Source organism: Palaemon carinicauda, chromosome 29 (genome assembly GCF_036898095.1).
Source record: "Palaemon carinicauda isolate YSFRI2023 chromosome 29, ASM3689809v2, whole genome shotgun sequence".
In the NCBI taxonomy this organism is placed as follows: domain Eukaryota; kingdom Metazoa; phylum Arthropoda; class Malacostraca; order Decapoda; family Palaemonidae; genus Palaemon; species Palaemon carinicauda.
Genome location: NC_090753.1, coordinates 96711432 through 96738313, shown reverse-complemented (window position 1 = coordinate 96738313; position 26882 = coordinate 96711432). Strand labels below are relative to the sequence as shown.

Here is a 26882-nt window from a genome sequence, read left to right as displayed (position 1 = left end):
GGTCTATTATTCTGAAGTTTTGATCTATTGTTCTGAAGTTTTGATCTATTGTTCTGAAGTTTTGATCTATTATTCTAAAGTTTTGATCTATTGTTCTGAAGTTTTGATCTATTATTCTAAAGTTTTGATCTATTGTTCTGAAGTTTTGATCTATTTTTCTGAAGTTTTGATCTATTTTTCTGAAGTTTTGATCTATTTTTCAGACGTTTTTATCTATTTTTCTTAAGTTTTGATCTATTTTTCAGTAGTTTTGATCTATTTTTCAGAAGTTTTGATCTATTTTTCTGAACTATTGATCTATTTTTCAGAAGTTTTTATCTATTGTTCTGAAGTTTTGATCTGTTTTTCTGAAGTTTTGATCTATTGTTCAGAAGTTTTGATCTATTTTTCTGAAGTTTTGATCTATTTTTCTGAAGTTTTGATCTATTTTTCAGAAGTTTTTATCTTTTTTTCTGAAGGTTTGGTCTATTTTTCTTAAGTTTTGATCTATTTTTCTGAAGTTTTGATCTATTGTTCAGAAGTTTTGATCTATTTTTCTGAAGTTTTTTTCTATTTTTCTGAAGTTTTGATCTATTTTTCAGAAGTTTTTATCTATTTTTCTGAAGTGTTGATCTATTTTTCTGAAGTTTTTATCTATTTCTCAGAAGTTTTTATCTATTTTTTTGAAGTTTTTATCTATTTTTCAGAAGTTTTTATCTATATTCTGAAGTTTTGATCTATTTTTCTGAAGTTTTGATCTAATTTTCTGAAGTTTTGATTTATTGTTCTGAAGTTTTGATTTATTGTTCTGAAGTTTTTATCTATTTTTCTGAAGTTTTGATCTATTGTTCTGAAGTTTTGATTTATTTTTCTGACGTTTTGATCTATTGTTCTGAAGTTTTTATCTATTTTTCTGAATTTTTATCTATATTCTGAAGTTTTGATCTATTGTTCAGAATTTTTTATCTATATTTTCTGAAGTTTTTATCTATTTTTCTGAAGTTTTGATCTATTGTTCAGAAGTTTTGATCTATTTTTCTGAATTTTTTATCTATTTTCTGAAGTTTTGATCTATTTTTCTGAAGTTTTTATCTATTCTTTTGAAGTTTTGATCTATTGTTCTGAAGTTTTGATCTATTTTTCTGAAGTTTTGATCTATTTTTCTGCAGTATTGATCTATTCTGAAGTTTCGATCTATTTTTTCTGAAGTTTTGATCTATTTTTCTGAAGTTTTGATCTATTGTTCTGAAGTTTTTATCTATTTTTCCGAAGTTTTTATCTATTTTTCAGAAGTTTTGATCTATTTTTCTGAAGTTTTGATCTATTTTTCAGAAGTTTTGATCTATTTTTCAGAAGTTTTGATCAATTTTTCTGAATTTTGATCTATTTTTCTGAAGTTTTTATCAATTCTTTTGAAGTTTTGATATATTTTTCTGAATTTTTTATATTATTCAGAAGTTTTGATATATTTTTCTGAATTTTTTATATTATTCAGAAGTTTTGATCTATTTGTATGAAGTTTTTATCTATTTTTCTGAAGTTTCGATCTATTGTTCAGAAGTTTTGATTTATTTTTTCTGAAGTTTTCATCTATTTTTCTGAAGTTCTGATCTATTGTTCAGAAGTTTTGATCTATTTTTCTGAAGTTTTATCTATTTTTCTGAAGTTTTGATGTATTGTTCTAAAGTTTTGATCTATTCTTCTGAAGTTTTGATTTATTTTTCTGACGTTTTGATCTATTGTTCTGAAGTCTTGATCTATTTTCTGAATTTTTTAGTTATTATCTGAAGTTTAGATCTATTTTTCCGAAGTTTTTATCTATTTTTCTGAATTTTTTTTATCTATTTTTCTGAAGTTTTGGTCTATTTTTCCGAAGTTTTGATCTATTGTTCTGAATTTTTTATCTATTGTTCTGAAGTTTTGATTTATTTTTCTGACATTTTGATCTATTGTTCAGAAGTTTGGTCTATTATTCTAAAGTTTTGATCTATTGTTCTGAAGTTTTGATCTATTGTTCTGAAGTTTTGATCTATTGTTCTGAAGTTTTGATCTATTGTTCTGAAGTTTTGATTTATTTTTCTGACGTTTTGATCTATTGTTCAGAAGTTTTGATCTATTATTCTAAAGTTTTGATCTATTGTTCTGAAGTTTTGATCTATTTTTCTGACGTTTTGATCTATTGTTCAGACGTTTTTATCTATTTTTCTTAAGTTTTGATCTATTTTTCAGAAGTTTTGATCTATTTTTCAGTAGTTTTGATCTATTTTTCTGAAGTTTTGATCTATTTTTCAGAAGTTTTGATCTATTTTTCTTAAGTTTTGATCTATTTTTCAGAAGTTTTGATCTATTTTTCAGAAGTTTTGATCTATTTTTCTGAAGTTTTGATCTATTTTTCAGAAGTTTTGATCTATTTTTCAGAAGTTTTTATCTATTTTTCTGAAGTTTTGATCTATTTTTCAGAAGTTTTTATCTTATTTTCTAAAGGTTTGGTCTATTTTTCTTAAGTTTTGATCTATTTTTCTGAAGTTTTGATCTATTGTTCAGAAGTTTTGATCTATTTTTCTGAAGTTTTTTTCTATTTTTCTGAAGTTTTGATCTATTTTTCAGAAGTTTTTATCTATTTTTCTGAAGTGTTGATCTATTTTTCTGAAGTTTTTATCTATTTCTCAGAAGTTTTTATCTATTTTTTTGAAGTTTTAATCTATTTTTCAGAAGTTTTTATCTATATTCTGAAGTTTTGATCTATTGTTCTGAAGTTTTGATCTATTTTTCTGAAGTTTTGATTTATTGTTCTGAAGTTTTGATTTATTGTTCTGAAGTTTTTTATCTATTTTTCTGCAGTATTGATCTATTGTTCTGAAGTTTTTATCTATTTTTCAGAAGTTTTTATCTATATTCTGAAGTTTTGATATATTGTTCAGAATTTTTTATCTATTTTTTCTGAAGTTTTTATCTATTTTTCTGAAGTTTTGATCTATTGTTCAGAAGTTTTGATCTATTTTTCTGAAGTTTTGATCTATTTTTCAGAAGTTTTGATCTATTTTTCAGAAGTTTTGATCTATTTTTCTGAAGTTTTTATCTATTTCTCAGAAGTTTTTATCTATTTTTTTGAAGTTTTAATCTATTTTTCAGTAGTTTTTATCTATATTCTGAAGTTTTGATCTATTTTTCTGAAGTCTTTATCTATTCTTTTGAAGTTTTGATCTATTGTTCTGAAGTTTTGATCTATTTTTTCTGAAGTTTTGATCTATTTTTCTGAAGTTTTGATCTATTGTTCTGAAGTTTTTATCTATTTTTCCGAAGTGTTGATCTATTTTTCAGAAGTTTTGATCTATTTTTCTGAAGTTTTGATCTATTTTTCTGAAGTTTTGATCTATTTTTCTGAAGTTTTGATATATTTTTCTGAATTTTTTATATTATTCAGAAGTTTTGATCTATTTGTATGAAGTTTTTATCTATTTTTCTGAAGTTTCGATCTATTGTTCAGAAGTTTTGATTTATTTTTTCTGAAGTTTTCAACTATTTTTATGAAGTTTTGATCTATTGTTCAGAAGTTATGAACTATTTTTCTGAAGTTTTATCTATATTTCTGAAGTTTTGATGTATTTTTCTGAAGTTTTTATCTATTATTCTGAAGTTTTGATCTATTGTTCTGAAGTTTTGATCTATTTTTCTGAAGTTTTGATCTATTTTTCTGGTTTTGATCTATTTTTCTGAAGTTTTGATCTATTTTTCTGAACTTTTGATCTATTGTTCAGAAGTTTTGATCTATTGTTTTGAAGTTTTGATCTATTTTTCAGAAGTATTGATCTATTGTTCTGAAGTTTTGATCAATTTTGTGAATTTTTTATCTATTATTCTAAAGTTTTGATCTATTGTTCTGAAGTTTTGATTTATTTGTCTGAATTTTTTACTTAATTTTCTGAAGTTTTGACCTATTTTTCCGAAGTTTGAGCTATTTTTCTGAAGTTTTGATCTATTGTTCTGAAGTTTTGATCTATTTTTCTGAAGTTTTGATCTATTTTTCAGAAGTATTGATCTATTGTGTTGAAGTTTTGATCTATTTTTCTGAAGTTTTGATCTATTTTTCAGAAGTATTGATCTATTGTGTTGAAGTTTTGATCTATTTTTCTGAAGTTTTGATCTATTTTTCTGAAGTTTTTATATATTTTCTGAAGTTTTTATCTATTTTACTGAAGTTTTCATCTACAAATCTTTGTATGTATGTTTGATCTGAAACTGTAATTATATTGTGACATTATCATTCAATAAATTAATTCTCTCGATCTCTTGGACGGAGATCTGGATTCAATCAGTATTTTGTTTTTTTGCGATTGAAAACAATTATTATTATTAAAATTATTTTTATCATTAAAATTATCAAAATTATTACTATTATTATTATTATTATTATTGTTATTATTGTAATTATTATTATTATTATTATTATTATTATTATTGTTGTTGTTGTTGTTGTTGTTGTTGTTGTTGTTGTTGTTATTGTTATTGTTGTTGTTGTTGTTATTATTATTATCATTATTATTATTATCATTATTATTATTTGGGCATTGGAGTAAGGGGGGAGGACTGGGGAGCTAAAAAGTATTATCATTATTATTATTATCTTTATTATTTTTATCATTATTATTATTGTTGTTGTTCTTGTTGTTGTAGTTGTTGTTGTTATTATTCTTTGGGCGCAGGAGAAAGGGGGAAGGACGGGGAGCTATACCCGATCCCCCACTTTTTTTGCCGAAAATTGACTTTTCTATCTTTTACTTCGGAAAAGATATCAAACTGCATAAATTTAGTACCTAATTCTTCATAAGAATTATGATTCATAAGTAATTTCTCGAATTGAAGGTTTTTAATAACATGTATTTCAATGTTAGAGTAAGGAATTATTTTACTTTATACATACATACATACATACATATACCAAAGGCACTTCCCCCAATTTTGGGGGGTAGCCGATATCAACAAAAGAAACAAACAAAAAAGGGGACCTCTACTCTCTACGTTCCTCCAGCCTAACAAGGGACTGAACCGAGTTCAGCTGTTACTGCTAGGGTGCCACAGCCCACCTTCCCACATTATCCACCACAGATGAATCTTCATAATGCTGAATCCCCTACTGCTGCTACCTCCGCGGTCATCTAAGGCATCGGAGGCAGCAGCAGGGCCTACCGGAACTGCGTCACAATCGCTCGCCATTCATTCCTATTTCTAGCACGCTCTCTTGCCTCTCTCACATCTATCCTCCTATCATCCAGAGCTTTCTTCACTCCATCTATCCACCCAAACCTTGGCCTTCCTCTTGTACTTCTCCCATCAACTCTTGCATTCATCACCTTCTTTAGCAGACAGCTATTTTCCATTCTCTCAACATGGCCAAACCACCTCAACACATTCATATCCACTCTAGCTTCTAACTCATTTCTTACACCCGTTCTCACTCTCACCACTTCGTTCCTAACCCTATCTACTCGAGATACACCAGCCATACTCCTTAGACACTTCATCTCAAACACATTCAATTTCTGTCTCTCCATCACTTTCATTCCCCACAACTCCGATCCATACATCACAGTTGGTACAATCACTTTTTCATATAGAACTCTTTTTACATTCATGCCCAACCCTCTATTTTTTACTACTCCCGTAACTGCGCCCAACACTTTGCAACCTTCATTCACTCTCTGACATACATCTGCTTCCACTCCACTATTTGCTGCAACAACAGACCCCAAGTACTTAAACTGATCCACTTCCTCAAGTAACTCTCCATTCAACATGACATTCAACCTTGCACCACCTTCCCTTCTCGTACATCTCATAACCTTACTCTTACCCACATTAACTCTCAACTTCCTTCTCTCACACACTCTTCCAAATTCTGTCACTAATCGGCCAAGCTTCTCTTCTGTGTCTGCAACCAGTACAGTATCATCCGCAAACAACAATTGATTTATCTCCCATTCATGGTCATTCTCGTCTACCAGTTTTAATCCTCGTCCAAGCACTCGAGCATTCACCTCTCTCACCACTCCATCAACATACAAGTTAAACAACCACGGTGACATCACACATCCCTTCTCAGCCCCACTCTCACAGGAAACCAATCGCTCACTTCATTTCCTATTCTAACACATGCTTTACTACCTTTGTAGAAACTTTTCACTGTTTGCAACAACTTTCCACCAACTCCATATAACCTCATCACATTCCACATTGCTTCCCTATCAACTCTATCATACGCTTTCTCCAGATCCATAAACGCAACATACACCTCCTTACCTTTTGCTAAATATTTCTCGCATATCTGCCTTACTGTAAAAATCAGATTCATACAACCCCTACCTCTTCTAAAACCACCCTGTATTTCTAAGATTGCATTCTCTGTTTTATCCTTGATCCTATTAATCATTACTCTACCATACACTTTTCCAACTACGCTTAATAAACTAATACCTCTTGAATTACAACACTCATGCACATCTCCCTTACCCTTATATAGTGGTACAATACATGCACAAACCCAATCTACTGGTACCATTGACAACACAAAACACATATTAAACAATCTCACCAACCATTCAAGTACAGTCACACCCCCTTCCTTCAACATCTCAGCTCTCACACCATCCATACCAGACGCTTTTCCTACTCTCGTTTCATCTAGTGCTCTCCTCACTTCATCTATTGTAATCTCTCCCTCATTCTCATCTCCCATCACTGGCACCCCAACACCTGCAACAGCAATTATATCTGCCTCTCTATTATCCTCAACATTCAGTAAACTTTCAAAATATTCCGCCCATCTTTTCCTTGCCTCCTCTCCTTTTAACAACCTCCCATTTCCATCTTTCACTGTCTCTTCAATTCTTGAGCCAGCCTTCCTTACTCTCTTCACTTCTTTCCAAAACTTCTTATTCTCTTCATATGAATGACCCAATCCCTGACCCCACCTCAGGTCAGCTGCCCTCTTTGCCTCACGTACCTTGCACTTTACTTCCACCTTTTTCTCTTTATATTTTTCATACTTCTCTACACTATTACTCTGCAGCCATTCTTCAAAAGCCCTATTTTTCTCTTCCACTTTTACCTTCACTCTTTCATTCCACCATTCACTGCCCTTCCTCATGCTGCCTCCAACAACCTTCTTGCCACACACATCACTTGTAATCCCAACAAAATTTTCTTTTACTAACTTCCACTCCTCCTCTAAATTGCCAGTTTCTCTTACTTTAACTTTGTCATATGTCATTTTCAACCTTTCCTGATATTTACTTTTTACCCCCGGTTTTATTAGCTCTTCAACCCTCACTAACTCCCTTTTACATTCACCTACTCTATTCCCCCACTCTTTTGCTACAACTAATTTTCCTTCCACCAAAAAATGATCAGACATACCGTAAGCCATACCCCTAAACTTTATATATATGTATATATACAGATATATATATATATATATATATATATATATATATATATATATATATATATCTGTATATATATATATATATATATATATATATATATATATATATGTATATATATATATATATATATATATATATATATATATATACAGTATATATACATATACACATATATATGTAAATATACATATATATATACACAGCATATATACTGTACATATATATATATATATATATATATATATATGTATATATATATATATATATACACACACATATATATATATAAAATAGAATAATTCCTTACCCTAACATTATACTATATATATATATATATATATATATATATATATATATATATATGTGTGTGTGTGTGTGTGTGTGTATGTGTGTATACATATACACACGCGCATATATATATATATATATATATATATATATATATATGTGTGTGTGTGTGTGTGTATATACATACATACATACATACATACATTCCCATAAAACCACCATCAAATTCTCAAGAATAATTAATATAAGTATAGACCTACCTGTCGACCGCTAAGTTTCCCTTTTAATTTTGAAAATTATAAAAAGAATGACACAAAGAAAGAAAAGAAACTCTTTGTATCTTTCTTATAAATTCCAAGAAAATTGCTTCTTTCATGTTTTGTGAAAAGTGAAAAAAGGCAAATAGAAGCCGAGAGCATTTCTGGGAATATGTGAATGGATAATCTGGGAATACGGGAATGGTGAGAATTGGAATTGTTGGAATAATGAAATAATGGTCATAAGAAGAAGAATTATAATAATAATAGTAAAGAACATTAATACTTTTTAAGAGGAAATTGAAATACTACATTGATTATTTTAAATATTTTTTATTAATGAGAATAAAAATACACAGGACAAAACTAGAGAAATAATGATACGTTCACAATAGTCACCTGATATTAATAACAATAATAATAATAATAATAATAATAATAATGATAATAATAATAATAATAATAATGATAATAATAAACATCTGTTCACTCTAAGGATCTTCCGTATGCCTAAGCAGATAGGCCCACACATTTTTAGTATTTCCTTGCGGTGTCTAAACAACTAATCAATCATAGTTCTAATCTTGAATATCTAAACATCTGTCTAATTTACAAGCTCAAGTTATACATATTGTATTTGTTAATAAACCAATAATAATTCAGGTTATTATTTGGCTAATTGTGTGTTCATTAGTGTGATAGTAAGAGAGACATTTTTAATAGCATGATGTACGTCAGCTTCATTTCAAATCTCTCTCTCCCTCTCTCTCTCTCTCTCTCTCTCTCATATAAGAAAGAAAAATCTTGCTTGAAATTCCATTATAGCCAAATTGAATGACCATCCTCACACTGTTCCTATTGAAGTCAACGGAACCTGAAACACAGATATGAAACTATAATTAACATTTTCTCCATTAATTAATCATTAAAGAAAGTTCTTACATAGATATTATAAAACCAGGCATACGAAAATTATCTTTATTTAATTCTGATACTAAACATTATAACATCAGCTCCACTACACTGTTAAGAATTTTAAAAACTGCAAATTCCCGGTAATATTTATTCCAGGATTTTCAAAAAACGGATATATTGACGTAAAGGATTGATATTACGGTCGCCAACCCGTGAAAGATAATAACAAAGTGAGGTATAATTACGGCTGCCTGTATTTTCCTGAAATACGGCTGAGAGAACAGTATATTTTTACGGGAATTTTCCATTAAAATCATGTTTTTTTTTTCCTAACAATGTAGTTTGAACTGGAACGTCAAAAGCACAAACTTACAATGAATCTTTTTTTTTTTTTTTTTTTTTTGAGAAGGCTGACACACGTCTCTCTTTATAGTTTATATATGAAAAATCTATTTTAATGTTATTGCTGCTCTTAGAATATATTATTTTAGATGTTCATTACTTCTCTTACAGTTTATTTATTTCCTTATTTCCTTTCCTCACTGGGTTTTTTTTTCCCTGTTGGAGCCCCTGGACTTATAGCATCCTGCTTTTCCATCTAGGGTTGTAGCTTAGTTAATAATAACAACAACAACAACAACAACAACAATAATAATAATAATAATAATAATAATAATAATAATAATAATAATAATAATGATAATATGTACAGTATTAATGCTTACTAACTAAAAGATGAAAACATTGACTTCCATATGGTATTCCACCTTGAGCAACAGGAGATATCAGTTGTAGAATTTTATTCAGTTTCCCGAAATAGTTTAATTCAATGTGAATCTTTTTTAAATATATAGGGAAGAACTAGACAAGAAAATATATTATTATTATTATTATTATTATTATTATTATTGTTATTGTTGTTGTTGTTGTTGTCATTATTATTATTATTATTATTATTATTATTATTATTGTTGTTGTTGTTGTTGTTGTTGTTGTTGTTGTTGTTGTTGTTGTTGTTGTTGTTGTTGTTATTATTATTGTTGTTGTTGTTAACACCTAAGCCACAACCCTAGTTGGAAAATTAAGATGCTATAAGCCCAAGGGTTCCAACAGGGAAATATAGCCCAGTTAAGAAAAGTAAATGAGGAAATAAACTACAAGAGAAGTAATGAACAATTAATATAAAATATTCTAAGAACAATAACAACATTTGAATCGACCTTTCATACATAAACTATAAAGATAGATTTATGTCATTCTGTTCAATATAAAAACATTGGCTTTATGAAGAAATCACATATTAATACTGAAATTGACTCTGCGACTCACCATCCATCCAGTTCCCCAATCCTCCTTCTTCTCGCCACAATGAGAATCAGGACACCATTAACAACGCCGATAATGATCGTTAAAAAAACCACTATCAAAATCTTGATGACCCTAGTAGACCTGGAACTCGTTTCTAATTCGAAATTAGGACAATCTGAAGGCCAGGACGAATTCCTCCAGAAGGAAGACCCTTCGGCCAGAATGTGGAAATTCTTGTACGAGTAAATTTTTGTTTTGTGTGCTAGTTCTTCTTCTGCTGGCATTGCACAGTTCGCCGAGATCCTCAATGCCTTAGTATCTTGTCCCCTGCTGATAACCTCTATGGATATTTTGTGCCACTTCGCTGTCCTATTGTTGAGACATAAATCACTCGCTGTCAGCCTTTTGGGTTCCAGGACGTCCTTGTTAAACGTCGCCACTATATGTATGGACTCGAAAGGGTCTCCTGGAAACAGGTAAAGTGTAGCCCTCTCCACCCCGCTGGCGATTTCCTTCGTTTCCCCGGGCGGGACCACAACGTCAGCCTCGCACCGAGTATTGTCTCTCACTTTAACTCGTTTTGTTTGCGTTTCATTCTCACTCATTTGGGTCGCGGGAGTCTTTACAGAAAGTGCTAAACATTGCACTGATTTGAAAGATAGGAAGGCGTATAATACTGTGAAATAAGTCCATGTCCTCTTCTTTATCTCCATTTGGGTATTTCACCAAAGACGAGCCAGATCCAAGCCACCCTAAACAGAGACACGAACTATCAATATAACTGTTTATCTTCTATTCGGGGCGCACTTCCTGTCAGTCGAGATGTTTATTCATAGGCAGAATAACAGGATATTGAAACACTCTTAAGTTTTACTTCCCGTGAGAAGGGAAATTGTTGTTATGGCTCTACTATGCAGTGAGTTTAAACTTGCCTGACAGAAGCGGGAAGGGACTTCGAGTAAGTTTAAGGGACCGCGTAGGCTAGTAATGACTCCAGTGCACTTCCTCTTGCACCGTAGTTGTTACCATAGTCTCCATAGAGTCATTACAAAGTCCCCTTGTTCCCAAAGCTTCATCCACTTTATAACTATCTACCTAACTCCCATTCCGTCTTCCATTTTCAATCATTACTTCACAGTGCAACTTCATAATTTTCTCAAAGTTGCACCTCAGTGATGAATTACCCCAGTGGTTCTATCACATGACCATGGAATTCCTGCAGAGTAAAAAGATATAAATTCTCAAGACATAAATAAACCAGCAACTTGACCAACGCAATTTTCAACAGTATATGGTAAAATAACTTTTTAAAGCAACCCGGTTGATTTCGAGCTTCCTATAATGTATATTGAAACAATTTCTGTCAACTAAAAATTTCAACCCTTAAATGACTACCACAGAATTCCCAAAATTTCTGTCATTGAACAGCAAAACCTTGACTAAACACAAACTTTTTTCCAAATGATTTTGCACTTCTGTATCAAAGACAACCTTGAACCCTATCGTACCTATATACCTGCGGATGGCTCCGTAGAGAGTATGGACATGAAGTGATGTTTACAAGCTACCTTGCACCTGGAAAGTCTGCAAGAGCAGAAGAGAAGAAAAGAAGAACACGGAGCTAGAAAGACGTAGATATGCACATATTTTCATAGTGTCAACATACTCCTCGGCTGAGAGAGTACGGATACTGCGGATAGAGTATGGATCATGGTGGAGGCAGTGCAGAGAGAGTACAGATGGCGGCGTATTATTATTATTATTATTATTATTATTATTATTATTATTATTATTATTGCTTGCCAAGCTACAACCCTTGTTGGAAAAGCAGGATGCTTTAAGCCCAGAGGCTTCAACAGGGAAAATGGCCCAGTGAGGAAAGGAAACAAGGAAAAATAGAATATTTTAAGAACAGAAACATTAAAATAAATATTTCATATATAAACTATAAAAAAAACTTTAACAAAACAAGAGGAAAATAAATAAGATGGAGTAGTGTGTCCAATTGTACCTCCAAGCAAGAGAACTCTAACCCAAGACATTGGTAGACCATGGTACAGAGGCTATGGCACTACCCAAGACTAGAGAACAATGGTTTAATTTTGGAGTGTCCTCAAAGAAGAGATTGGCCAATCTGCTGGGATATGCAATCACTTTTAAAATTTGGCTGCTGATGGGGATAACACAGAAGCAGTACGGATTCCTCGTAGATCTTGGCGGATGCTCTATCCGTGGCCATCCACAGCATCCGTGCATAGGTTTGATGGAGGTTTTTGGATAAACCAGTGCCGAAAACTTTCCGAGGGAGATAATTGTTTTCTTTGATAACACCACAAGTCTTTTTTCAGACACCCCTTTAATGATCCTAAACCCAAATCCCTGTAACTCTTTCCTTTGTCGTTTTCTTTCATAACACTCCCAAGAAGTTTTCATCAGATACCGCAGTTTTTAATGACCTCTAACAAAATTTCATCTATCTCTTTCATTTATTTCTTATATAGCACTTCAAGTCTTGTTCAGGCACCTCTTTGATGATCCTTTACTAAAGTCCCTCTAACTCTTTTATATATAACACATCAAGTCTTGTTCAGGCACCCCTTTGATGATCATTTACCATAGTCCCTCTAACTTATTATTATTATTTATAAAACACCAAGTCTTGTTCAGGCACCCCTTTGATGTTCCTTTGCCAAAGTTCCTCTAACTTTTTATTATTTTTTATAACACACCAAGTCTTGTTCAGGCACCCCTTTGATGTTCCTTTGCCAAAGTCCTTCTAACTTTTTTTTTTTTTTATAACACATCAAGTCTTGTTCAAGCACCATTTTGATGATCCTTTACCAAAGTCCCTCTAATTCTTTTATTCTTTGTAACACATCAAGTCTTGTTCAGGCACCCCTTTGATGATCCTTTATCAAAATCCCTCCAACTCTTTTATTTTTATAACACATCAAGTCTTGTTCAGGCACCCCTTTGATGATCCTTTATCAAAGTCCTTCTAACACTTTTATCTTTTATAATACATCAAGTCTTATTCCAGCACCCCTTTTATGATCCTTTACCAAAGTCCCTTTAACTCTCATTTTTTTATAACACATCAAGTCTTGTTCAGACATTCCTTTGTTGATCCCTTACCAAAGTACTTCTAACTCTTTTATTTTTTTAATAACACATCAAGTCTTGTTCAGACATCCCTTTGATGATCCCTTACCAAAGTCCCTCTAATTGATGATCCTTTACCAAAGTCCCTCTAACCCTTTTATCTTTTATAACACTTCAAGTCTTGTTCAGACATCTCTATAAAGATCCTTTACCAAAGACCTCTAACTCTTTTGTCTTTTATAACACCTGAAGTCTTATTCAGGCCCCCCTTTGATGATCTTATACCAAAGATACTTTACTTCTCTCATTTTTCTCGTTTATAACACATTAAATCTTCACCAGACATCCCAATAATGATCTTATACCAAGGTCCCTCGAACTCTTTCATTTATTGTTTCCTCTAATAACAATTCAAGTATCTATATTTGCAGACAAAGTAGGCCGTAGGTAATACTACCGCCTCTTGTATCTGTATTCTAACCTGTAATACCAATGTTCTTATCTGTTAATGTCTCAACACTTCCCAACTTCTTGTACTTTAAATTATTTTTTCTCTACTTTTGGTAGTCTCTTTTTTTTCAAGTATAATTATTCCCCTTTACATTCATATTCATTTACTGTTTCAGTCATTTCATTTCTAACCCTAGCTGAACTTTACAAACTTCTTCATTTTCATGTCTCATTATTAATTGGCTCTAAGGACAGTGAGACAAGCGTCACTAAGATCAACTGATACTTTATTCGAATGTGCACGGGAGTATATTACAAGGTGCGGACGGAAAGGTAGGATGGCGCTGGCGCCAAATCAGATTGAAGTGCCCGCCAAAATATATGTGTTTTCTTACACTTACAAATATACGAATTATGAGTTAACAGAAACATGTAATGAGATGATACATATGTCAAAATGTAGCTCTGGTAGAGCGGAATATATATACATGGAAAACCACAGTGTGGCGAAAAGAGAATTCAAATAGATAAGTAGTTTGTCGATTTTCTGGACGACGAAGGGATTGGTGTCCTTGCAAGTACTCCCCCCCCCCGCAAGACATCGGGCGGCGTAGAGGGCTGATGATCAATCTTCGTATCTTTTCGGGCATCGGAGGGTTCCTCTTGTTTTTGAACGGAGGGGCGCGCTGGTGGTCGGTGTAAGGATTTCTTCCTCTTGTCGTCGTTTGATGATTTTTCTTTCGTTGGGCGGCTTGTTTTGAGGTGGAACTCTGGATCTGCCAGGTCCGGCGGAGGCAGTGTCGCTTCCTTCGAAAAACGCTGGTTTCACGCGGTCTATTGAGACCCAGTCTTCTTGGCCATGGACGTCGAGAAGGAAGGCTTTCGTTGTCTTTTTAATTACCCGGTAGGGGCCTCGATAAGGTCTAGTTAGTGGTTGTCGATGAGCGTCGACACGGACGAAAACGTACCCGAAGTCATCCAGGCTTTTTGGCTTGAAGTGCTTGGTTCTGTCCTGGTAAGTTTTGAGACACGGCCTGAACTTCCTGGCGATGTCCCTTAGGTGATCCAGCTGCGTGTCGTCGGTTGATGAGGGAAAGAATTCGCCAGGAACTGCGAGCGCTTCCCCGTAAACCTTTTCGGCGGGCGAAGGTTCGCCGTCTGCGCGAGGGGCGGTGCGAAGGCCGAGGAGTACCCAAGGAAGTTGTGATTTCCAGTCCCCGTCGGTGCAGCTCGCCATCAGGGACGCCTTGAGGGCGCGGTGAGTTCTTTCGACCATGCCGTTTGCCGCGGGGTTGTATACCGTGGTGCTGTGGAGTGTCGTCCCCATCAGGTTCGCCAAAGCGAGCCATATTTCTGAGAGGAAAGCGGGGACTCTGTCTGTCGTGATGTCGTCAGGAACGCCAAACCTGCTCACCCAGCTTGACAGGAGGGCTTCGGCGCATGCTTGAGCCGTAGCTTCGGTCATCGGCGATGCCTCCAACCACCTCGTGGAGCGATCGATGATCGTAAGCAGGTAGCGAGCAGATCCAGAAGGGGGCAATGGTCCCACGACGTTGATTTGTATATAGCCGAAACGTCTTTTTGGCTGGGGAAAATCGCCTACCCCCAATTCGGTGTGACGGCTGACCTTGCTTGACTGGCAGTTGATGCATGACTTCGCCCATTCCCGGGCGTCCTTTTTTATCCCTGGCCAGACAAACTTTTCAGACAGAAGGCGAGCGGTGGTGCGTCCTGAGGGGTGTGAAAGTCCATGGATGATATTGAATATTTTCTTTCTGCAGGAGGCTGGTATCCAGGGACGTGGGCGGCCCGTGCTGGTGTCGCAAAGAATAGTTACTCCTGCTGGTCCGAGGGGAATCGCACTTATCTTGAGCGCGGATGGCCCCGTCAGGTGATCCTGTGCTTCTCGGTCGGTGCGTTGTTCGGTTGCGAGATTGGCGTAGTCGATTCCCAGGTGGATCGCGTCAATTTCAATCCTTGAAAGGGCGTCCGCGACTGGGTTTTTCTTTCCTGAGACGTAACGTATGGTGCACCCAAATTCGGCGATTGATGCGAGATGACGTTGTTGTCGGGAGGACCATGCGTCCGTCGATTTCGTGAAGGCGTGTACGAGGGGTTGATGGTCCGTCGCGATTGTGAAGGGGGTACCTTCCAAGATGTGCCTGAAGTGGCGGACGGTGAGGTAGACGGCGAGGAGTTCCCTATCGAAGGTGGTGTATCTTGTTTCGGCGGGTTTCAATTTCTTGCTGAAGAATGCCAGGGGTCGAGGAGAACCATCGACGAGTTGCTCCAGCACAGCCCCACAGGTGACGTTGCTGGCGTCGGTCGTTAGTCGCAGGGGCGCGTTGTCGTCGAAATGAGCCAGGGTGGTGGCATTCGCAAGGACATCCTTCGTCCGAGCGAATGCCTGTTGCTGGGGCAAACCCCACTCGAGTTTTTTTGCTTTTCCTTTCAGGACGTCGTCGAGGGGTGATGGGGTTTGTGCGATGTTGGGGATGAAGCGCCTGTAGTAATTGACCATTCCCAGGAACTCTTGAAGTTGGCGGATGGTCGTAGGCATCGGGAACTTCCTGATGGCGTCGACCTTGGTTGTCATGGGTTTTACCCCGCGCGAGGATACGCGGTGACCAAGGAAATCCACTCCCTCTGCACCGAACGTGCATTTGTCGAAGCGTACGACCAGGCCATTCTCCTGTAGGCGTTTAAGGACGGTGCGGACGTGCCCCCGGTGTTCCTCCTTGGTTTTCGAGAATATCAGGATGTCGTCGACGTAGCAGACGCAGAAAGGTAGGTCACCCAGAATGCTATCCATTAGTCGTTGGAAGGTCGCCCCGGCGTTGCGTAGACCGAAGGTTGAGTATGCGAAGGTGTAGGATCCAAACGGCGTTACAATGGCAGTTTTCGGGATGTCTTCCGAGAATACGGGGACCTGGAAATAAGACTTGAGGAGGTCCATCTTGGTAAAATACTTCGCGCCGTGCAACGCGTTCGTTAGGTCCTGCATGTTGGGCAGCGGGTAATGATCGGGCGTTTTGATGAGGTTGAGGCACCTGTAGTCGCCGCAAGGTCTCCAGGACCCGTCCGGCTTTTTAACCATGTGCAGGGGTGATGCCCAGGGGCTCGATGCTTTCTTACAGATACCCATGCGTTCCATGTCCTCGAAGGCGCGTTTGGCATCCTTCAGTTTCTGGGGCGGGAGGCGGCGGAATTTGGCGTGAGTGGGAGGTCCTGTCGTTGTGATGTGGTGGTAGATTCCATGCTTGGACGGGGAACCTGGCGAGTGTCGGAGCTCGGGCTTGAAAACCTCGGGAAATTCTCATAGGAGGTCGGCGTAGGGGTGCGTCGTTACAGCGGATACGGACATTGTTGCAGGGCCGTGTTCTAGGGCGCGGGACTGGCAGGTTCCCGTGTCGATGAGACGTCTGTTAGCGACATCGACGAGGAGTCCATGGTGGGAGAGGAAATCCGCACCGAGGAGGGGGCGATTGACGTCAGCGATAGCGAAGGGCCAAGAATACGAACGGCCCATGATAGATATCTTGAGGGTCTTGATCCCATAGCACTGTATGGGAGATCCGTTGGCGGCGATGAGTGAGGGAGCGTTTTTGTTGGGACCACGGTCTAGGTCGGACTTGGAAGGTGGGAATGTTGACTGCATTGCGCCGGTGTCCACCATGAGTCTACGGTTGGAAATGGTATCGAGGATATAGAAACCATTCTTGTTTTGGTTAACTGCGGCTGCGATGGTGGCAGGTGGATGCTTCTGGCGTCGTCTTCTAGGGAAACTGCATGGTGCTCTACATTTCTTGGCGTCACTGCCGAACTATTGGTGGTAGAAGCACCATGCTGGGTTAGTCCTAGGGTTCGATCGCGTCGGTTGCGGTGGTTTCTTTCTTGATAGAATGTCAATCTCGTCGTCCTCAAGGGCCATTTCCGAGGAGTCTATGGAAGAGCAGCTGCTGAAGGAGGAGAACGGAGGCGGTGTTGACGATGATGCTCCGAGGCGAGATGCTTTGGAGGCCTCGTGGAGCTTCTGAGCCTTCGACAGGAGTTCGTTCATCGGGAGCGTGTCGGCGTCTGTCAATTGGGCCCGTACGTCCTGTGGTAAGCGTTGAAGAAAGATTTCGCGAGATAAGCTAATCTCACGTCGTCGGCCGTTGCTGTCTGTTTCAGGGAGCATAAGCAGGCCGGTTGGCTCGTCCCACGCCTTGACAGAAGAGGTGTCACCCATGGGCTTGCCGGCAAGGTCCAGTACTTACTGTGCCCTTGCCGAGACGGAGAGGGAGTAGATACCGATGAGTTTCGTTCTCAGGTCGTCGTATGAAACTTGGCCGGCCTGGGCGTCGAGCCATGGGGAAATCTTGTCGAATACCTCTTCAGGTATGGAGGTGAGAACGATGTCAGCCTTGGCGCAGGAGTCGCTGAGTCTAGCGACGCGGAAGAGTACGTCCGCTCTCAGGAACCAGGAAGCGGTGTTGTGTTGAGAAAAGGGCGGCAATTTGACTTTAGGCGTGGAGGCGAGGCCGTTGGGTGCGATGGGCGTGTTGCTTCCTGCATCGTGGCCAGACGACGAGTCGGCGAAAAGGTGAGAAGTTGATATGTCGGTTAAGCTCATCCTACTGCCTTACGTTCACCGAAGTGTGGGAGAACCAAAGGCAGGCTCGTGCCTAAGGTAACGGAGTATGGAGAAGGTAGCACGGCCGTAATAAGTCCGTTAATGGCAAAGCCAAAACCGCTGATGCTACTTTCAACTCCGGGGTCACCAGTTGTAAGGACAGTGAGACAAGCATCACCAAGATCAACTGATACTTTATTCGAATGTGCACGGGAGTATATTACAAGGTGTGGACGGAAAGGTAGGATGGCGCTGGCGCCAAATCAGATTGAAGTGCCCGCCAAAATATATGTGTTTTCTTACACTTACAAATATACGAATTATGAGTTAACAGAAACATGTAATGAGATGATACATATGTCAAAATGTAGCTCTGATAGAGCGGAATATATATACATGGGAAACCACAGTGTGGCGAAAAGAGAATTCAAATAAATAAGTAGTTTGTCGATTTTCTGGACGACGGAGGGATCGGTGTCCTTACAGGCCTACATCTGACATCTAATGATAGATGTGAAATGCTGAATGCCTTGGAATGTATATGATGACATGACCGTGAAGGTCCTGTAAACAGTAAGAAAACTAAGAAAAACAGTGCTTAAAGTACAGTAAAGTAAAATCAAATTTATTCATTTATTCCTTACTTGCTGGTACTTATTGCATTTATTGATACTTGGTAACATTATGTTATCTTAACAAATAATTGTTTATATTTACTGTTTTGATATTTCTGACAAGAATTAATATTTATCAGCATGTTCTTTTAACTTTGCCAGTCAATAAAAGTGCTAATAACTATGGTAATAATGAAGGGTTACAGAATAATAAATAGATCATAATTTTGGTTAATTATTTTATTTATTATTTCCTCTAATCACAGTGAAACGGAAAATTATCATTTACGTGGAGAAGAAGAAGAAGCTCACAGATGTAAACAAAACAATTTAACAAACTTGGAGACGAAGGTGAACATATTCAACATAGCCGGCGGCCGTTATGCTACGCTGATTAACCAATTTCCAACTTTAAACCAAAAGGTCAGGTTAATATAATGCAGTATCTTATGGAGAACTAGTCAAATACGTTTCCATAAAGGTTAGATAGATTAATTAGACTTCTCTTGGTATCAATACTTAGGCCGCCGAGTCATCTCTTCAAATCTTACGTTCCTAATCAAATTACGTTACACATTAACTTTCATATAGACTGATACACCAATACTATATCAAACCTTCTCTTAGTCGTCATTGAAATTCCCGTGGTCGAACAATTGGCAATTCTGAAGTATATTATTCCTAATGAAGATGATAGGGAAAATTATAGAACAACCACCACCACGTCCAGCCCCCCTTACACTACCGTATTCTTAGATTACCCTAAGACTAAGTGCCAACCATATGTTTGCTTCCCAATTGGCTTCACTCATGACAAGATAACACTAAATGATATTTCGAAAATTGTAAAACTAGTTTTATATTATCGCATTTCAGACCAAGATAAACATTTTCCTCGGAGCCTTTGTATATCAGGGACCAGTTCCTCACGCGTTCATTAAAAATGGACATCAACTAACCTAAACTTTCCCCCCCTAACCTAACCTACAAGACGTATCCTTACCTACTTACCTAACAGGTGCTAACAAGACGATATACGGTTTGGAAAATCTAAGATGGTACGTTTGTTGACTGTTGGGTCACCAGCCCTGCACCCATAACTGAGGGGTTCTCCATTATCGGTGGATATATATATATATATATATATATATATATATATATATATATACATTATATGTATATATATATATATATATATTTCTCTAGGTATTTATTTGCGGTGAAAATAAGTGTAATTTTCGAAGAAAGCGGGAATTTTTCTGTAGGTAAAAACTTTTTTAGTAGGAAAGATTTCCCCGTCCATGAACTATAATAAAACCTATGTAGTGTATCAGGAACCTTTGCAGTTAGCTGGGACACACCGGTTCAGTAACTAAAATATGGGTAAATATTTACTATAGCACAATACTCCTAATGAAAATAATAAGAAGTGGGGGGTGACTGTAGGTCATTGGGACTGTCATAAACTTTCTTATTACTTGTCAAATCTTATTCAAGGGGTTTATGTATGAGAGCGGCCACCTGTATGTATGATGACGGCTGACTAAGAATACAGCAGTGTAAGAGGGGGTCGTTTGCCCCTTGTTAGGTAAGTAGGTAAGGAGGTGGAAGTTTATATTAGTAGGTGCCCATTTTTAATGAACAATAGAGGAACTGGCCGCTAATATACAAAGGCTCCGAGGAAAATGTTTATCTTGGTCTGAAATGCGATAATACATAAATAGTTTTACAGTTTTTGAAATATCATTTAGTGTTATCTTGTCATGAGTGAAGCCAATTGGGAAGCAAACATGTGGTTGGCACTTATTCTTAGGGTAATCTAAGAATATGGTAGTGTAAGGGGGGGTGGACGTGGTGGTGGTTGCGTAGTCCCTTAGTGCGTAAAAATGTAAGGATTCAGCTCCTAGGTTAGGTAAGGTGGTGTTCTTTACTTTGTTTCCTTTTTAAATTGTGGTTTTCAGTCATAAGCTTTGTAATTTTAAAACATTTGAAATTTTAAAAATGTTTATCCCTCAATTATTTGCATTGGAACAGTGCAAAGTTCTGTACCTATAGATACACCAGGAAAGCTTCTTATTTTCTTCAATAGGAATATTTTGCTATATTGAATATCTACCAAAATTTTATTTACAGTATTAACTCGGTCCGTCCTTACCAACAATGAAGGCTCCGTACTTTAAACTGTTGTGATGCAAGTAATTAAGGTAAATCCAATTTTTGAAATTTTAGACTAAAATTCCAAGAGTTAAAACTTGAACAACCACATTTTAAATAGGAAGCAAACACATGAACACCCTTTAACCTAAGGTTTACCGTTTAACCTAACTTGGGATCTCTATCCTTAGCATACCCTAAGACTAAGTCAACCCTGTGTTTGCTTCCCAACTGACTTATTTTGTCAATGTTTTTTCTAATGTTTTTCATTTTGGTCTCTTTATTTCTTGTGCTACCTTTTTTTGTCAAATGTAGTAATTTCCTTCTTGTCTCTTTTTATTTCTTGTTACATTTTTTCAAATGTAGTAATTTCCCTCTGTTAATTTTTACACTTCCCTCTTCTTTCGATCATATCTATCTTGTAATACTTTTTTAACATTTGTTTACTTTCTTCCTTTCCTTTATTCCTTTTTTTTTATTTCATCATTCATTGAGGGCTGCTCATGTATTTTTTCTTCTCCTTTTGTAAGTTCATTCCTTTAATTCTATTTATTTGTCTGTCCCTTACAATTTCCTCAACTCATGTGTATTGCGTAAACTATTTTCATTTGTCCTGAAGTATTTTAATTCTTCCTATCTTTCCTTATTAAAGTTTTTGTTCGGTTCCATTTTGTATTCTAGTTTTATGGTGATCAGATTATAATCTGAGATATCAAAATTTGATGTTTTGTCATCTATAATAATTTATGTAGAGTTTTTGTACATTTCCTGATTTAATAACACACAATATATTACACTATTTTTCTGTGATTATTTCCAAGTGAGGATCCCTTTACATCTTAATTCTCCATCAGTCATCCAATCTACATTTTGGTGGTCTAAAAGCCTTACATGCCTATTAAAGTTTCCTAATATCATTAAGTGAATCGTGTTTGTATATTTGGGAAATATACAAATAACTTTAAATAAATATATTGTATATTTGTTATTCTTCCGCAGGCTTCACCATGTTTATTTATTTGCTGAGAGGAAAGTTATGGCATCATCTAACAAAACCAATCTATCGACAAAAATCCATCAGAAGATGCCTCTCTACAGTCTATGCTTTATCATCAGGTAAATGGAATTTTTCCCTATGTTTTATACTAGTTTTTTTAATGAAGAAAATTTAGAATGAAATGAAATCTTGATTCAGTATTTAATGACAGTGACGAAAAGATTGAAAGCAATGGTAGACCTTAGCTTGAAATTGTACGAAATGAAGGCATTTTGAACCAGAAAAAGAAGGCAGAGGAAAAGTTCAGAGGTAAAAAGTATGCCATGAAGGGTATCACTTTACAGTAGTCTGTGGACATCATGTAATGGTAAATCTTACTTCTTCCTATACGTAAAGAAAACCTTCGTCTATAAATTTTCTTGCAGGTCAGGGAAAATGTGGAGTTGCTCTGATCCGCATGACTGGTAGCAGAGCAAGGGAAGTCATCAGCGACATGACAGTTCCTTCAACTTTACCGCAGCCCCGGGTAGCCACTTTGAGGCGTATAATACATCCTGTGACTGGTATGTTCTGATTAATCTAGTCTTGATGAACTGTTTTTATGTATGCCTGTGTTGTTTACAGTTACTGTAGTGTAATTTTCAAACCGTAGTTTCGTATATGCTATCTGTTTAGTGTGAGTTGGAAAGTACTGTATACCTCAGAAGCAGGTCTTTTGAATGCTATTGAATTTTTAAAATGACATCTTTGCTTTTATGGTTTATGTTGAATATTCTTTTATTCTTTATTTATAATAAATTATATCGGCATCAATGACTATTGATGTCAGGATGCTAGAAAACCTCAAGTCAATCATTCAATCAATCAGTGCAACTTGGAAAGTGTAAAAAGGTCCTCAACTTACAAATATTTGACTCGCAAACATTTGGAGATTACCAAAAAAATCCAACTGGAATCATAAATCACAGATATTGTATCAAAAGCTCATAAGAAATACAGTACTCTAATTAAACCATATATAACTTAATGCAGTTAGCAAGACGACATTTGTAATATGGAACGGGACATTATTCCTACGCAAATACAAACTTCTGAGTCGTTTATATATGTTTTCTACGACTGGCCAATGAAAGAAAAATGGGTTTGATGGCACCATGGTTCGTTACTGGGCAACTGTACACATGCACATTGAGTAAGAGCGCATGCTCACATTGCGTCCCCACTACACTGCTGCTCGCAAAGTGAAGAGGTTGTGCTCTCACTTCCTCTCTAGGATCGAGCCTTTTGCATTCATCGTGCTTACCCTTTTAGTGTTTAGTGCTTTTGGCTTTATTCACAGTCACTTGCATTACTATTCATTATCTGTGAGTTACGAGCAAGTGCTTTAGGGCTAGTAAATCTTGGTATTTACATTCTTTCCTAGGACGGGATAGTGACCATTGTGGCATTCTTATGAGCCGGGCGGACATAGACATACATCCTTGAGATGTTCAAGGGAATCACCTTGTAAGTACTGTAAGGAGTCGACTTCCTCTCAATGGGAGAGATATTTTTCTCATTGCAGGAAACTTAACAAGATTTTTACTTTATTGTGTCTCCTCCCAAGAATTTTACTTTACTGCGTCTCCTCCTAACAGGAATTAGAGAGGAATATCCTTGTAAGTGGCGAAAACCTCCCTGTAGTTTTTCATGTCATGATTTCCCTGAATCTTTAATTACAATACGTGACACACACTATCCAAAATAGTGTCGACTATGCACAGCGAGACCTATAGCTGGTACTTGTTAAAGATGTTTGGCTTGAGCTAGGTCCCAGCACATGAACCATGATTATGGAGAATAAACATGCTTGTTCAGGGAGTCATTCCTATTGGAGGGACTCAAGTTGAGACAGCTTTCCCCCTTAATCATGAAGCAACTGTGTTGGGTGAGGAAAGTTTGCAATCCCCAACATTCTCAGAAACTAGGTTTGCCTAATAACTAGGGGGGTCCTGAGCTTTGTTCTCTTCTACAGAGTCTTAAGAACTCTTTAGAGGCTTATGATATGAGTGGTTGGACCACATCAGCTGTTTCCGCACCCCCAAGCTTTCCAAAACTATGTATTTCTTTTTTAATTTACCCTCTCCTTCACTTTCCTGTTAAATTATGGAAGTTGAGAAGGACAATAACGGGTACTACCAATTTCTAGAGAGAGAGAGGCTTCAGCCTTTCAGACCCACTGGTTTTGCTATGACACACCCCTGGCTCCTCCCCCCGACAGCTATAAGCGGGCACAAACCACGCCCATCGGGGCGGAGCTACCAGAGACATGTGAGTTGACAGGAACCAACCCGCCATATTTGAAGTTGACAGGACACAGGTAACACCTGTTACACCTCACCATTACTACAACCCTCCCCTAATTATTGTTACGAGGGACAACGCCTTAATCAACTAATTAAAATGTCCAAAAAAGTCGTAGTATCAGCAGATGTGCATAATCTTAGCGAAACTAGCGATGATGACCATATTCTACCGGCACAACCCAAAAGGAAGAGATGTCCCAAAACGGAAGTAACAAGCCAAGAACCTTCCAACAGTGAAATTCTTCAATTGTTATTATTACAGAATCAAACATTAATGAAACTAGTGGAGAAAGGGTAAGGTTTAATATTCTGATTTTTTATAAAAAAACGTCTTGGATAGCAGCGGATATAGACTGATGACGTCACGAGCATGGCAGTAAAAGGTAAACAATGAGCCGGTACGGACCGTGCGGTAGTGATAATCGTAAAAGTTTGAAAATACATAAATTTCGAGACCGAAGTACATTATCATATAATCCTAAACTATGTGTAAAGTGAGCCTAAACATTATTAGGGCTAAATACTTATGTGCCAAAGGTAATTTATGCAGTAAGGTGAGGTGTTAATTAGGTTTGCCTTTCGTTCCAAAGAGTTGAGTAGCCTAACTTTTTCTTATTTTAAGTTTAATATACTACGTCAATCTAGGCTACCTATCCCACCGAGATCCTATCGTCGACATTTAACTGGAGGGGTTCCTGTCAAAGGCGGTATAATTGCGCCTACCTCAGCTAATGGGTAGAATTTTATATCACACTCGTTTCCTTTCGATATAATGGTTTACCCCTTACCATGAGGAACTGCGTCTTAAGAATTTCTGACAGGTCGGCTATATTAATAATATAAGATTATTACTGTAGAGGCTATATAGTTTAAGCATGTAATATTAGTGAGAGGATGCCGATTGACCTGAATTAACCGATGAAGGCCATTTGAGCCTAGAACCCGATTGCCTGGCTTCAGCCTTCTAGGTCTGCTGCTGTCCATCCTGATTCGTAAATTCATGAGCCATGTTATAGACATCAGTCAAACTTTTATTATCAAATTTGAGTCTAGATTTTCATTCCTATTGCAGAGGTGGTTCGACTGCAAAAAGGAATGACAATACTCCTCCTCCCAAGCGCCCTCGCCGTAAAGTAGATTTACCTGAGAATGCAAATGAAGAATTATTTACTACTTATAATGAAGATAGTAGTGACTATGAAGAATTTAACCCACTTACTTTCAACAAACCTATTCCTACTTATATATCTAACAATTTCAATGCTGTGCCCTCCATTCATAGAGATGGGAAAATACAATTAAATGACTCCCTAATTGCATTAACATTAAGTGAAGGAGACAAGTACTCTCATGATCAATTCTTTGTTTGTAATCATAATAAAGAACTTGCAGACCTTTTCAAATTAATAAATTTGCCAAAGTTGAACTTTTGGCCAAGTGGCAGGTTGTTCAATGAAGATTTCAAGAAGAAATTTCACTTTGATATTGAAAACATTAAAATGGCTATATCTTCTTTTCAAGGGCATGCAGCTCTGGCGCAATTAGCTTACCCCTCTAAGATTAACGATATTGATTTCATTACTAAAGTGATAATTGGGCCTTTCAGGAAACACATTGATCTAATTAAAAGTTTAATCCGCTCATTCAGAAGTAGAACTTTACCCAGGAACCTCAATTTAGATACCAGAGATGCTATTATTAAAGCTGAAACTAATGATATATGGGTCTTATCAGATGATCATAGGAAAGCTATTGCTTCATGCTTTCGAGGCGGTCCCCTTCCTAGAGGAGGGGACATTTTCCCTAGAGGTGGAAGGTTCAACTTTGGCAAGCATCAGGGCTACCCCAGAGGGAAATTCAACTCTTACAGAGGTTTCAGGGGAAGCTTTGGGTTCAGGAATAGGTTCAATCCCTACAGGCGAGGTATCAAGAGAGCTGGCCGAAGAGGGGGAAGGAGTACAGGGGGACAGACAGCAAGTAATTCAGACGTCAAAGATAAGAAACAAAACTAATAATTCTTTAATTCTTAATACCATCGAGCCCTGCTCGGACCAAGATGAAAATAACCTGGAGCTACACAGTAAAGATAAAAATTTGGCAAATGTACCCACTAACAATTCAATGATATTGGAAGAGTTAAATTTCCCTTCAGAAGCCTCCAGCTCCAAGGAAACCTCTCACGCCCCTCCAGTAAGTGGGATAGGTAGGTCATTGACAAATAAATTAAAAAATTGGCAAAAACTCCCAAATTCTTCTTTTGCATGCAACTTGATCAGTAAGGGTGTGAGACTCCCATTTATCAATAAAAATAAGGCTCAAAAGACTTTGAAAAGATTAGGGGTTGATAGACATTATCCTTCTAGCAAGAGAACGATACTAGAGAGAGAATGTAACAGATTACTAGACCTAGGGGTAA

At 36.8% G+C, this 26882-nt stretch overlaps 2 protein-coding genes and 1 long non-coding RNA gene across 3 annotated transcripts in view; 1 reads left to right on the top strand and 2 right to left on the bottom strand.

Annotated features, from left to right (window-relative positions):
• LOC137622382 (COMM domain-containing protein 4) overlaps positions 1 to 26882 on the bottom strand; it is a 140544-nt gene that overhangs the window by 66856 nt on the left and 46806 nt on the right. The gene's annotated exons all lie outside the window — the stretch shown is intronic.
• On the bottom strand, positions 10207 to 10902 carry LOC137622740 (uncharacterized). The gene has a single exon (XM_068353333.1). The coding sequence runs from the start codon at positions 10900 to 10902 to the stop codon at positions 10207 to 10209; it is 696 nt and encodes a 231-aa protein (XP_068209434.1).
• Positions 19305 to 22678, top strand: LOC137622877 (uncharacterized). Its single transcript, XR_011040511.1, has 3 exons — positions 19305 to 19393; positions 22124 to 22240; positions 22547 to 22678. It is a non-coding gene; the product is annotated as an uncharacterized lncRNA (long non-coding RNA).

What these genes read in the sequence shown, in the direction of transcription:
- LOC137622740 (XM_068353333.1), bottom strand. Translation starts at nt 10,902, where the DNA reads ATGGAGATAAAGAAGAGGACATGGACTTATTTCACAGTATTATACGCC.